The 12,911-nt window shown below is 52.0% G+C and overlaps 1 protein-coding gene across 3 annotated transcripts in view; it reads left to right on the top strand.

Moving 5' to 3' along the window:
• TRAF7 (TNF receptor associated factor 7) overlaps positions 1–12,911 on the top strand; it is a 45,685-nt gene extending 32,774 nt beyond the window's left edge. For all 3 annotated transcript variants that reach the window (XM_075069134.1, XM_032778448.2, XM_032778447.2), the window contains exons 10-21: positions 552–769; positions 1,536–1,609; positions 2,880–2,928; positions 3,183–3,310; positions 4,973–5,055; positions 7,237–7,276; positions 7,930–8,046; positions 9,191–9,313; positions 10,116–10,235; positions 10,601–10,732; positions 11,563–11,682; positions 12,061–12,911. In XM_075069134.1, the coding sequence (XP_074925235.1) occupies positions 552–769; positions 1,536–1,609; positions 2,880–2,928; positions 3,183–3,310; positions 4,973–5,055; positions 7,237–7,276; positions 7,930–8,046; positions 9,191–9,313; positions 10,116–10,235; positions 10,601–10,732; positions 11,563–11,682; positions 12,061–12,075 (1,219 nt within the window). In that variant the 3' untranslated portion in view covers positions 12,076–12,911. The remainder of the gene's footprint in view (positions 1–551; positions 770–1,535; positions 1,610–2,879; positions 2,929–3,182; positions 3,311–4,972; positions 5,056–7,236; positions 7,277–7,929; positions 8,047–9,190; positions 9,314–10,115; positions 10,236–10,600; positions 10,733–11,562; positions 11,683–12,060) is intronic.

Here is a 12,911-nt window from a genome sequence, read left to right as displayed (position 1 = left end):
GTGCCAGAGGTGGAGGCTGGAAGGTGGCTGTTGTGTGAGGAGACTTCCCTCTGATGTATGACTGCAGAGCTTAGCTCTACTAGAACAGCTGTAATGCACAGACCAGCCTCGGCAGTTTGCCAGGAGCCTGGGTGCATGCGTGAGGCTCAAGCCAGCACCCACTGTGCCAGCTGGAGCTTGCCCCTTGACTTTAACGGCAGCTTCACAGCGCCTTCGCGGAGCATGTGCACTGACATAATGCTTTGGATTCTGCCTGGGATCTGCTTGTTCTTGGAACTTCCTGGAGAGAGGAATCGGAAGAGCCTACTTGGGCAAGTTCACCACCAGAAGCAGGTGCAGCTGCTCAGCCTCAGCCTTCTCCTGTGGTTACAGGGGATGCATGGCTGCAGCCACGATTACCCTTTGGGTACTGCAGCACCATAGAGATCCCTCCGAGGGGAGTGGGGCGTGAGAACCTGTATCTGTCTAAATGCCCAGCGCAAGAGCCAGTGAGCACTAGGCCCTCCCCACAGAGCCTGGCTTCAGCCTCCATCTCTCCCCGTTCCCTCCAGGTGTACATTCATAGGAAATCAAGACACCTACGAGACTCACTTGGAGATGTGTAAGTTTGAGGGGCTGAAGGAGTTCCTGCAGCAGACAGATGACCGCTTCCACGAGATGCAGGTGGCAATGGCTCAGAAGGACCAAGAAATCGCCTTCCTGCGCTCAATGCTGGGCAAGCTCTCAGAGAAGATTGACCAGTTGGAGAAGAACCTGGAACTCAAGTTTGGTGAGTCTCCGGGCCAAGGGCATGGCTCCTCCTTCAGGGCTTTACAGATAGGTGGTCACGTTTGTCAAGTGTTTAAACTTCCCATTCACAGCATAGTGAAAACTAGCTGTGGGCAAACCTCGAGAGGGTCAGGGATTCCCTTTGGCTGAACAAAATTCAGCTGATCTTCAGATTTCTTGGGTCTGCAGGTTTGGGGCCTGATCCAACAGCTCTTATGCTGGAAATAATTTCCCTTGGGAATTTTAAAATCCCTTAATAAGGTTTACCATGACTCAGCTTCCACACAAGTGTTCCTTTATTAGTCCAAAGGCCACTGGTCTTAATTACATCAGCACAGGCAGGCATATATATATACACACACACACACACATTTTATATCCTAACAGCAATGGCCAAAATACTCAGCACAACCAGGCCTGGGAGATTCCTTCCCTTGGGTTAGGAAAAGGCTCTGCTAGAGAAACATCTGCAAGCCTTGCTTTCGATACCCCAGACCGAACAAGTGATGTTCTTGCTGGTTAGTGAACATTAGCCAAAGAGACACTAGGAGTCGGACCTGAACCCTGCACCTGGGGCCCGATTAACCAGGGTGTTTATATTTCTGTTAGTTTAGCCTCAGCCTTCAGTAAGGTAACTGCAGGTATTTCCAGGGTCACGACAAATGTAACACAAACAACCCATATCTGTGCAAATACCCTGGGATAGCGAGTGAGTTTCCTGGCCAGGCAGCCCTGGGGTTGACGGACCTGCCGTTCTGTCGCTCTAGATGTGCTGGATGAGAACCAAAGCAAGCTGAGCGAGGACCTGATGGAGTTCCGCAGGGATGCCTCCATGCTAAATGTGAGTCCTTTGCATGATACAGGGTGTTGGGGAGGAGCCTGTCTATTGTATTCAACAGTGGTTCTGATCAGCAGGGGTTTTGGGTGAAGAAAGGGTTAACAGCATGTACTTGTAAAGCTGCTCTTCCCCTGGTTACGGGTTCAAAATGGCCGAGACCTAGTTCCCTCCACACAGACTCTGTTCGCTCCCCGTTTTGTTTTTGCCATAGCCAGGCAGCGATCCTGGTGTGTACAAGGTGCAAAGGGCTTCAGAGCACATCTGGAATCTGGCCCCATGGGCAGCCCGGCTGCCTGCAGAAGCCCTTGGGATTGGCTTGGAGGCCTTAGGGTGCCTCAGCCTCTCTGCAGGCTGGAGTCAGGCTGTGGTGCAGGAGCCCTGGGCTGCTGCCAGCAGGAGACTTGTTGCAAATAGCCAGGGCTTTGCCTGGAACTCTAGCACTCCTGCACCTTTCGTTGCAGCCAGGGATCGGCCCAGGGCCTGCAGAAGGGTGGCTCGTTCTTTGGGTCTTTACCGCAGTTCTCTCTTACTGCTGGCAAGGGAATTGTGCAGAGCCACAGTAATTGTCTAGTACTAACACATGGCAGCTTCTTCTGGCACTTCTCAGGGCATTGATAAGATCACCTTCCAGCCAGGATTCAGGTGGGACACGTCGTGCCAGCAGCACACGCCCCAGCTCTGTGCATGCTGCTCAGGACTGAATGCAGAGCGCACTAGCCCTGACTGACACAGATACAGCCAGCAAAGCGGCTCCATTGGAGATGGCAAGGCCCTGGCCCCAGAGCACAGTGTCGAGTGACACCTGCAATATTTTCAGGCAAAGTGGATTTTGAAAGCACTGCAGAATGAGTAGCTCCTCATGACTGCCTGGCTCTGCCCAGTGTCAGTTAAGGATCATGCATTTTGAAAGGTGTACGAGTGTCCACATCCAGACCCTGATCCCGGGGAGACCTGGGCTCAGCCCCATACCCACAGGAGGGTGAAAGCAGGTGCCTGCTCACCTCTGCAGAGACAACATGCGTGGCTATAAGGAAGGTGCTGCCAGCCCTCCACTTTCCCCTGGCCGGCCAGAGAACAAACCCCCTGGGTGTGCACTGCCAGGCGCTCCTGTCCTCAGTCCGGAGGACGCTGGCTGGAGCGCTCCGCGTTTGTAGGGCGGTATTAAAACAGTGACTCAGACTCCGTGGGAAGCCTGGCGGAGGGCCTGCCAGTGCCGGGGCTCTGGATTGATTCCAGTTGCTCTGCTTCTAACCCCCTTTGGTTTGTTTTTCAGGATGAACTGTCCCACATCAACGCCCGCCTCAACATGGGGATCTTAGGATGTGAGTACACGCTTGATGCTCTCTCCCTCAGCTCGCCCCAGAATGCTAGGCTTGTTGTTAAAGATTTCTCAGCAGATCCCTCTCGGAGCAAAGCATCAGCTGACGCGTATTTCCCATAATGCGTTTTAGGCTAGTGTAACACATCAGCTCTTGTCAGTAGAATCCTCCCCTCTGAGTTCCATGGCCGGTTCTGTGCTGGCAGGGCTTAGTGTCATGGTTCCCCTAACCCCCTCCTGCCTCTCCTCACTCCACAGCGTACGATCCTCAGCAGATCTTCAAATGCAAGGGGACCTTTGTCGGGCACCAGGGCCCTGTCTGGTGTCTGTGTGTTTACTCCATAGGAGACTTGCTTTTCAGTGGCTCCTCAGACAAAACCATTAAGGTAAGAGCCCCGCAGCATGTGCGCACTTTAGACAGGACTATCCACCCTCAGCTGGGCTCAGAGTGTAGCTCCACATCTGAGTTTACCTGCTCAGCCTCAGGTTTGAGCTGAAATGGCTCTTCCCAACTCCACCTTGGCTGGAAGCATTGTTCAGTTATCTGCATGAAGATGCCAGACCTGCATGTCTCATCTCAGGGACAAATACAGTCTTCAGAGCTCTTTATGAAACCCTGATCCTGATCTCACGCCTGCTGTTTGTGTTTTCACCTTGTCCCAATTCAGCCTTTAGAGAGTGTTTCAGCTGCTAATTCTTTATTTTCCATGGTGGCTAAAGCCCTTTTAGAAGCTGGAAAACAAAATAAATCTTCGGTATGAAATGAGTCCATTTTACAAACATTGTTTGTTTGCTTTTCCTTGTCCTGCGTTTGAATAGAGCAAATTGACAGTCCGACCAAACAACAGTTTCCAATGTTATTCTGGCCAGATCAGTGTCACGGATGGACGGATGTCAGCAAAGCTCTGGGAATTGTGAATTTCCCTGCTTACTAGAAAACGGGGTGCCTATAGACCCTACATAAACAGAGACTGTCATAGTTTAATCTTGGTTCTTTTTGGTTTATTTATTCAAGGGCTGGGCGCCAGGACTTCTGGGTTCCAATCCTGCTTGAGCTGCTGACACTCAGATCTGGGGCAAGTCACTTGAGGCCTGACTGACTGGATTTTCTCCCCGGGGAGCTGAGCTCTCTCTGCTCCTATTGACCTTAGTGAATGCTGTGCATATTCAGCACCAATGGCAATTGGCCTGGTCATCCATCTGGGCCTCGTTTACTCCTCCATACACTGGGAGTAATTCTTAACTACCTCTGGCCAGTCTTAATGCATGGGACGTGGCAAGTGCTTAAAGATCTGAGGCTGGCAAAGCATAACTCTTTGGGTTCCATTTGTCTGCATTTTTCTCCCAATGCTTTGAATTCTGAGATGAAGGACCTGGTTTCCATTGGCTGGAGCCACAAATGCCAACATGTGGCATGGTGGGGTATCTAGTCAGGGAGGCCAGGTTAGAAAAGCAGGCCTGATTTTAGTTAGCAGGAACCTCCCTCTTCTCTCTACCCATGTCCTGCTCTCCCAGTATGGAAAATTGTTGCTGTATGGTTGGTTTTGAGGTCACTTGTACTAAGAGCACATAATACTCAGCAGCTGAAATCCCCATGCAGCAGGAATGATAATGGGGAACACAAATTCTTCATGCTCAAACACTGGGAGTGGTGAGAAAAGAAGCAGGAAAAGCTAGCGCTGTGGTGACTAGCACTCACCGCCCATGTGTTTGCATGATTCCATCAGGGTCCCCCAGCTGAAACTTCCTGGCATTTTCTTACTACGGGTTTTAGGAAAGCTTGTTGTCTGCCCTAGTGCTGTGGAGCTGCTGTGGCTGCATTATAGTGTTTGGTATCCCTTGGAAATTCAGTCTGACCCTGCTTGTGAAATTTCCTTTCCTAGATGTGCTCATCTCTGCCGGTCAGACAGGAAAACAGGTGCACAGAGGACACAGGAAACAGCTGACTGATTTCCCTGCTCTCTTGGCTCAGCTGACTTCCTGCTCTGCTCCCCAGCTGCTCTCTAGTGCAGGCATGTGATCTCCTGCTAACTTGTCTTTCCTGTTAGGTGTGGGATACCTGCACCACATACAAGTGCCAGAAGACCTTGGAGGGCCACGATGGGATTGTCCTAGCTCTCTGCATTCAGGGGTGAGTGGAGCGGATGATTTTTGTGCCACTGGTGGGGGAAACGGGGAATTGCGACGAGAGGCTTGTGGTCTGTTCTCTGGCCTTTCCTAATTAGTGAATTATTAGAAGAGGGACTAAGATGTTAATTTCCTTCCTAATTCTGGTGTGCACACGAGCACCAGGCTTTTACACACATGCGCATGTGGATCGGAGCAGCCAGAATCCCATGTCTCCCTGTTTAATAAGCTAGAGTGTGAAAGTTACTGGTGGCCCCCTTAACAGCTTACAAGCAGCCAGTAGGGGGAAGCAGAAGCCTCACGGACACGGTACCCTAAGCTTTTGAACTATCTTTTCTGCTCTGCCTTAAAGCAGAGAAAACTTGCTTCAAACCAGGTTTTCCTAACCAGATAACAGAACTATGGTGTTTGACACCTACCAATCAAGTGTTAACACACAAGGGTCTTTGTCTAAAAGTGTATAAAAGGCTTGTAAAATTTGTATGGAATAGAGCCTTTGTACTAAGGTACAGGGCTCTCCTTTCGTCTGCAGAATTAAGCATTTTTCCTTATCCCTGTCACGCTGTTATTGGCTCTCAGCTAGGCAGACCCGACATTTCGGTAACAGTTTCTGGCGACCCCAGAACCATATAATAGGTAACCCCAAGCAATAAAATATGTTAATAACCCGGCGCCACCAAGTTGCAAATAATACCTTCACCCTTTATTTAAAAACCCCTGGCTTGTATTTTATCTGTGGCCATAGCGCCTACAAGGCTCTCCTTCCCTGCTGGCAGGGTCGGTGTGGTGTAGCCCAAATGTTGCCTAATGTCCAAATTAACAACACGTTAAATTCTAGTCAAATCCTCAACCTAAAAAGCTATTTTCACAAGCTTTTTACCCCTTCCATAAAGACTAGAACCAAGCGCGCCAAAAATCCCTTAGTTGTCAGGCAAAGGGAATTCCATTCCTTTGTTCGTGTGCTCATTCCTAAAATAAAAATAACTAAACTAAAAAAAGCAATTGTAAACACTTCTGCAAAGCTTAAAAACAGCTAATGCATCAATAAACGCTTTCCAAAAATTGCAACGAAAAATTAATAAAATAACAAAAATAGCTATGCAAAATAAACAAATGCTAAATGCTATAAATACTAAATTAAAAAAAGCTTGTGCTCGCATCAAAAAAAATGCTGTTTTTATGTTAATCACTCTAGCTTAATTAAAAAAGATTTACAAGCTGTTAAAAATGCTGCTGTTGTTTTCCATGCTGTCTCTCTTAATCACACCTTTAATTTTAAAAACCTCCTCTCAAACCTTAAATCATGGTTTACTGGCCTTTTCCATACAATTGTCAAATAAATTATTTTCTTTCTTTTCTTTCTCTGTGTTGTTTAAATAATATTGCAATATGCAAAATGTCTATATAATGCTATAACAAAAAGCTCTGCTATCCGTAAAAAAGCCCACTACCTGTCTCTTCAGCTTAATCATAAATTACGTAACGGGCCTAACAATCTGGGTTTATCAGGCCCAAAAAAATAACTGTAAAAGTTACTGGTGCCGCCCTTAACAGCTTACAAGCAGCCAGTAGGGAAAAGCAAAAGCCTCACAAGCACAGTACCCTAAACTTTTAAACTCTTTTCTGGTTCTGCCTTAAAGCAAAAAAAATTGCTTCAAACCAGTTTTTCCTAACCAAATAACAAAACTATGGTATTTAACACCTACGAATCAAATGTTAACACGCAGAGGTCTTAGTCTAAAAATATATAAAAAGCTTGTAAAATTTGTATAAAATAAAGCCTTTGTACTAAAGTACAGGGCTCTCCTTTCTTCTGCAAAATAAAACATTTTTCCTTATCCCTGTCAGGCTATTATTGGCTCTCAGCTAGGCAAACCCGACATTTCGGTAACAAGAGGGACAAATGGGCAAAGTTATCAGAGTGAAAAGCCCCTTGGTCCCACCCCCGCTCACCACAGGCACGCCAGCCCTGTGCATCTGGGAGATGATGAGCAGAGTGTTTTGTTTGGGAATGGAGGGTGTCGCCCTGGCTCCTTTCCTCTAAGCAGGCAGGGGCGGGGCAAGGACGGTCTGAAAGGTGCGAGAATCCTGTTCCTGTTCTTGTGTCCCGTGAGCAGAGCCCTAGGGACAGCTGGAATCCCACAGCTGGCTCTCCCTTGCTGACACCCTTTCATTGATGTTACAGGAACAAGCTGTACAGCGGCTCTGCTGACTGCACCATCATTGTGAGTATCCGGCGTTGCCCTGGTTATAAGTCGGCACGTGGGAGGTTACAGGGCACAACAGCTTGTGAAAGCAGCTGGCTGGGAATGGCCGGAGAGCGCAAGAGAACGAGTGACTCCCTTGCGTGTGGTTTCCCCATCCCGGGGATGCGTTTGTTTGGGTTTTATAATAATAAAAGGGAGGCATTTATTTCCTTCAAGTGTCCTAGACTTGACTAGACGCCCCAGTGCAGAGTGGGAAGCCAGGGCACTGAACTGGCGCTGGGCTGCCCATACGTAGCTTGGAGTAAATGACAAGTTCTAATCCAGCAGTGACTTCCTGGGAAGACTCTGTCCTGTCCTCCAGCTTCTGTGGCCAGCCAAGGCTGGGAGTCTGGCACACAGCCGCTGAATCCTCGCCCCCTCTTCTGGCTATTAACAGGAGGCTGTGTTAGTGTCTGGGATGAGAGTCCCACTCAGGAGCCCCCCAGTTGAACCTCCGCCCATCAGAGAGGGGCTATATCCTCTGGCCACAGCTGCCATCTATCCTATGTCACAGCTGCCCTTGCTGTGTTTTCCTGCTGGGGGTATTTCCAGGGCAGATAGGCGAGGGGGGGGAACTGCAGGGGGTTTCCAGAGCAGGCCAGCCCCTAACCGATTTTGTCTTCCTTTTTGAGGTCTGGGATATTCAAACCTTGCAGAAGGTGAACACGATCCGAGCACATGACAATCCTGTTTGCACTTTGGTCTCCTCACACAACATGCTGTTCAGTGGCTCCCTTAAAGCCATTAAGGTAAAGGGCTGAGAAGGCACCTGTTGGGGTTGAGTGGCCATTTGGGGAGAAATTTGCTGGCAAGAAAAGGCTCTTTTGGGCCCACGTGGGTATGTCTGCATGTGGTCTGGTTAGCGTTGCAGCATGAGCTTAGGGAGAGACAGACACTAGGAGGGACAGCTAGTGCTCCCTGCAGCCGAGGCTGCAAGATCCCCAAGATCACCACAAGGGAGCAGTGATTTCAGGTGCCTCTGGTTTTGGGTTTCCAACTTGAGAGCCCTTCAAAGGGGCCGGTTTCCAGAGGGTGCATGCCACACAGTCTGGCCATCGGGAGCCATTCAAGGTGTCTCTGGTTGGGCACCCATAATTGCAAGTCCTTTGGAAAATCTTGGCCAGCTCTCTTGGGTTGTGTTTCCAGCTCTGCTGGCAAGTCACCATGTGATCTTGGGTGAGCTGCTTAGCTTGGCTGTGCCTCCATTTCTTCATCTGTTGGGGTGTCGTGTGGCTCAAGTGCTTTGGGACTTGGAAGGCACCAGAGAGCTGTAATTCAAACAACCTGAGTTTTTAGTAAACATGCATTTAAAAAATAAACCTGGCTGCCTGTGTGCCCTGTGAGTGAAGCAGAGAGCTAACACCTGCTTCTAAAGCTGCTCCAGTGTCCTCTCCTCCTGACGCACATGCCTCAGTGCTGTGCCCCTGCATTGCCCCTGCATTGCTGCTGCTGGATTGCTCAGTCGAGGGTTCTGTATGTATGTTGTATTGCAGCCCCCCAGCACAGGGCGAGCGAGTCCCAGGCAGAAAACATTCTCCACGGCAGTTGCTTCTGTTTAAACTTGCAGGCACGTGGCTCACGTTAGTGACGGGCTGTAGTGTGAATTTATCTGTAGATCAGCAGCTCCAGTGGATCATCCCAGGGCCTGACACTGCCGCTCTCACTTCTCCCCCCACATGCAAGGGCCAGCATGGGATCGAGGCCCCGCTTCCACCCTCATTGGGGACCTTGTGTTGTCTCTCTGCACAGAGGTGGATGTTGTGCAGGAAGCAGCCCTGCAGAGTTAGGCGTGGCCATTTGGACTGGTCTTTCTGACCACAGTGGCCCTGCTTAGCAGCGTGCAAGCTGACCCGTCATGTCCCTTTCTGATCCCTGTGTGTGTGCCTGCCACAGGTCTGGGACATCGTGGGCACCGAACTCAAGCTGAAAAAGGAACTGACAGGTCTCAATCACTGGGTGCGAGCACTTGTGGCTTCTCAAAACTATCTCTACAGTGGGTCTTACCAAACAATCAAGGTAAGTACACTGATGATGTGTGTGAGTAAAGCACCTTCCAACCTCCAGCACTAACTTCCTATCTGTGCAAAACCAAAGGCAGCAGGAACACTCTGCAGTGTGCTTTCACAACTGTTGTGTCCCTGACACATTGGAGTTTACTCAGGCGATTGTGGCTGGTAGGTTCCCATCTTTGCAGTAATATCAGAGTTTGACAGGTCCAGCTGCTGGGACATTGTCGTCCATTCTCCGGCACTGACCCTGCTGCTGCTAAGAGAAGAGGGGCAGTGTCTGGGCTGCAGAATCACCATCAATCTGCATTTGGTTCCTGTAAGAGTCTCGTCTTTGTTGGCCCAGTCTTTGCTGGTTAACTTAGCAGCTGGTGTCTGGACTGTGGTGGAAAGTTGGGGTACATTGAGCTTGGCACCCCCTGCTCCTGCCTGACTATGCTATAGCACCCTCTCCCCTCCTGTGACATTGGGGCCACCTCCCCTCCCCTTTCCTTCCCGGGACAGGACCAGGCTCGGGCCTGGTTCTGCTGGGCCCAGTTCTGTATTTTGCTGCCCGTCAGACACTGGCTATGGGGGTGGTGCAGCTCATCCCCCGATAGGAATTTGGTCAAGAGCCTTTCCACCTGTTGCCGGCCCATTGGCCCTGCCTGGGACAGAGCCACTGGCCCCAACAGGCCCTCCAGCTGGTCTGGAAAGGCACCACCGGCTACGCACTGAGAGGGATCCATTGTATCGTTCCGGGGCTCACTCATTCCTCTTGAACCTGGGCTGCTGCACCAGGGCTACGCTGACTTGGACGGGGGCTGTTTCAGATCTGGGACATCCGGAACCTGGAGTGTGTCCATGTGCTGCAGACGTCAGGGGGCAGTGTGTACTCCATCGCCGTGACCAACCATCACATTGTGTGTGGCACCTACGAGAACCTCATCCATGTAAGAACACGGAGTCCGTGACAGGGCCGGAGGCGCAGCCCTGCCGCTCCCTCTCTGCAGAACAGGGGCACAGCATGGCTAGCCATGCCGGAATATCCCCAGCATCTGCTGTGCCAAAGGGCCCACCTCCCTCCTGCCCAGTGGGCTGCCAGGGCGCCCCTGGGGATAAGAGATGGACTCCATTGAGGCTATCCAGGCAGTGTGCTTTCCCATTCTCTAGGGGCTGGCCTGAGACCCACCTTCTCTGTGCTGGGGGTGCCAGGCAGTCAGAGAGTGCTGTTACCCTCTCTGGTCCCGCTCTGCTCCACACCCTTGTATGTTGGCTCAGCCACTCTGAGCTGTCTCTCTCCGTTCTCCTCACTCAGGTCTGGGATATCGAGTCAAAGGAGCAGGTGCGCACGCTGACCGGGCACGTGGGGACAGTGTACGCCCTGGCCGTCATCTCCACGCCGGATCAAACCAAAGTCTTCAGTGCATCGTACGATCGCTCTCTCAGGGTACGTGCAGCCATGGACTGGCCTAGCTGGGGGAGAGGTTCCCGAGGTTGAGGGGGAAGCAGCGTTGGGAGGCTAGTCCCCTTGTAGACCTCGCACCCTTCCCTCCTCACCTGCAGCCCGTGGGGCTTACGGCTCTCCGTTGCTTTTAGCTTCTCAGTGTCAGGTAAGGAGGGGACCACTAGCTGCTGCAGGAGACTGGGAGTGAGGGGTCCTGGGCCAAGTCCCAACTCCTTGTGCCCTCCCCCTGTGTGTTGCTCAGTCCCTTTAGCTGTAAAATGGGGCTAGGTGTGGCCCTGTGTGACGGGAGCGCCGTAGTGTCTTCGTGTTTGGAGAGCCGCTGATGCAAGGTGCAGAGCTGCTGTTCCCGGTGACGGTGACTCGTGATGCCACAGTGCAGAGCCTTCCCAGAACCTGTTCACTACGGACCAGTCTGGCGCTGGCCTGGGAGGGGAGAGCTGGGGTTCGTTAGTACCCGCCTGTGGGGCACGGTGCCGCTGAACTGAAGGAGTGAGAGGCAGGCAGATGTGGTGGTGCTGGGACCATGTCCATATCCAGACAGCTGGGATGTGGTGACGCAGAGAGACTCTCAGTTCAGCGGCCCGGGCCTGGTTCCTGTAACTAACCTGGGTCCCCAGGAGAGTAACATGGTCCCCGAAGAGCAAGGAAGGCCTCTCGGCTGGGGATGGAGAATTCTTTGGTCTTGTTCGCACTCCCAGGTTGTTTCCTTCCCTTCGTGCCCAGAGCCCTCTCCTCTGAGCCCCCTTGGTGCCTGAGCAGAGAGGCCTTGTGGTCGCCAGCTTCGCATTCACACACCCCTGATGTGCTTCCAGGTGTGGAGCATGGACAACATGATCTGCACTCAGACGCTGCTGCGGCACCAGGGCAGCGTGACGGCGCTCGCGGTCTCCAGGGGCCGCCTCTTCTCCGGCGCTGTGGACAGCACTGTTAAGGTCGGTCGCCCCTGGGCTTTCCCCCTGCAGAGAGAACCCAGAGCCCGGCAGCTTGGCCTGGCGGGAGGGGGCAGAAGCACCAGCTGAGATTAGCCTCGTGAGCCCTGGGGGTGCTGCAGCTTGAGCCAGCAGCTGTTGCCCATGACGTGTCCACTTTCCGGGGGGCTGTGGCTTCAGGGCTGGGGTTCCTGGCAGGCCAAGAGCTCCCCTTTTCTCCCGGGTCACTAGAGCAGCAGCCGTGGGTCTAGGAGCACAGCGAGCCCCGGCTGGCCAACAGGGATCGCTATGGGCTCAGCTTTGAGAAGGGTGAGGAAGGAACCAGCTGTGTTCCCTTGACTGACCTGGATCCTGGTCGCCCGTCCCTCCCTGCCTCCACAGGTCTGGACCTGCTAACGGCAGCAGCTCCACCAGTCCTGCTGCCCGAGCTACCAGAATCTCCTTCTCCTCTGCCGGCCTGTTGGATGACTGACACCGCTGTGAAATAGCTGCTGCCACCCTCTGCTCACCACCATCACCTGCTGCCTTCCATCGGCCACAGCAGCTAGGCCCTCAGCATCGCTAGTCCCTCCAAGCCTCCCGTCGCCCAGGGATCCCCCAGAAGTCAGCCGTGTCCCATGAACTACGTGGGAGACGACCTGGCCCGCTGCGAGAGCTGGTGGGTCAGTGCTGTTCTCCGTGCTGCACACAGCACCAGGCAGGGGCTTGTTACTGTAGTGTCACGACAGCAGAGCCTGGCCCAAAGGCTTGGCGCTCCAAACGGGACACCTGCTGGCTGGGCTGGTCGGGCCAAGCATGGCACAGCTGGCATGGACGCCAGGCGGCAATGGGACAGCACAACTCAGGTGGTCGCAGCGGAGCCTCTCGAGGAAGCGAAGAACCAGGAGCGAGGTCACTGCAAACAGGAGAACTGAGCTTCAGCCTTGTCCTCCGCTCGGGTTCACATGGGCCCCTCTCTGTTGCTCTTGTATTTAATGTGACTGCCCAGACGACAGTGAGCTGTTGTTTGGCCTTTCAAGAGGAATCTTCCTTGTGTAGCCAGGTACGATTTTTACACCACAAGCTAGTTCTCTGATCAAGTAACACAAGCGATTGGTTCACCCTCCTGTAATTACAGTCTTCACAATAAAGAGAAAAAGCCTCTATTGCATTTTTACTCACATTTTCTACGGTTTTTAAGATTGTAATATAATTGGATTATTTCTTCATTGACAATAAAAGTGGAAAGAGCT

The sequence above is a fragment of the Chelonoidis abingdonii genome, chromosome 9 (genome assembly GCF_003597395.2).
Source record: "Chelonoidis abingdonii isolate Lonesome George chromosome 9, CheloAbing_2.0, whole genome shotgun sequence".
In the NCBI taxonomy this organism is placed as follows: Eukaryota; Metazoa; Chordata; order Testudines; family Testudinidae; genus Chelonoidis; species Chelonoidis abingdonii.
This window is presented reverse-complemented; position numbering and strand designations above follow the sequence as displayed.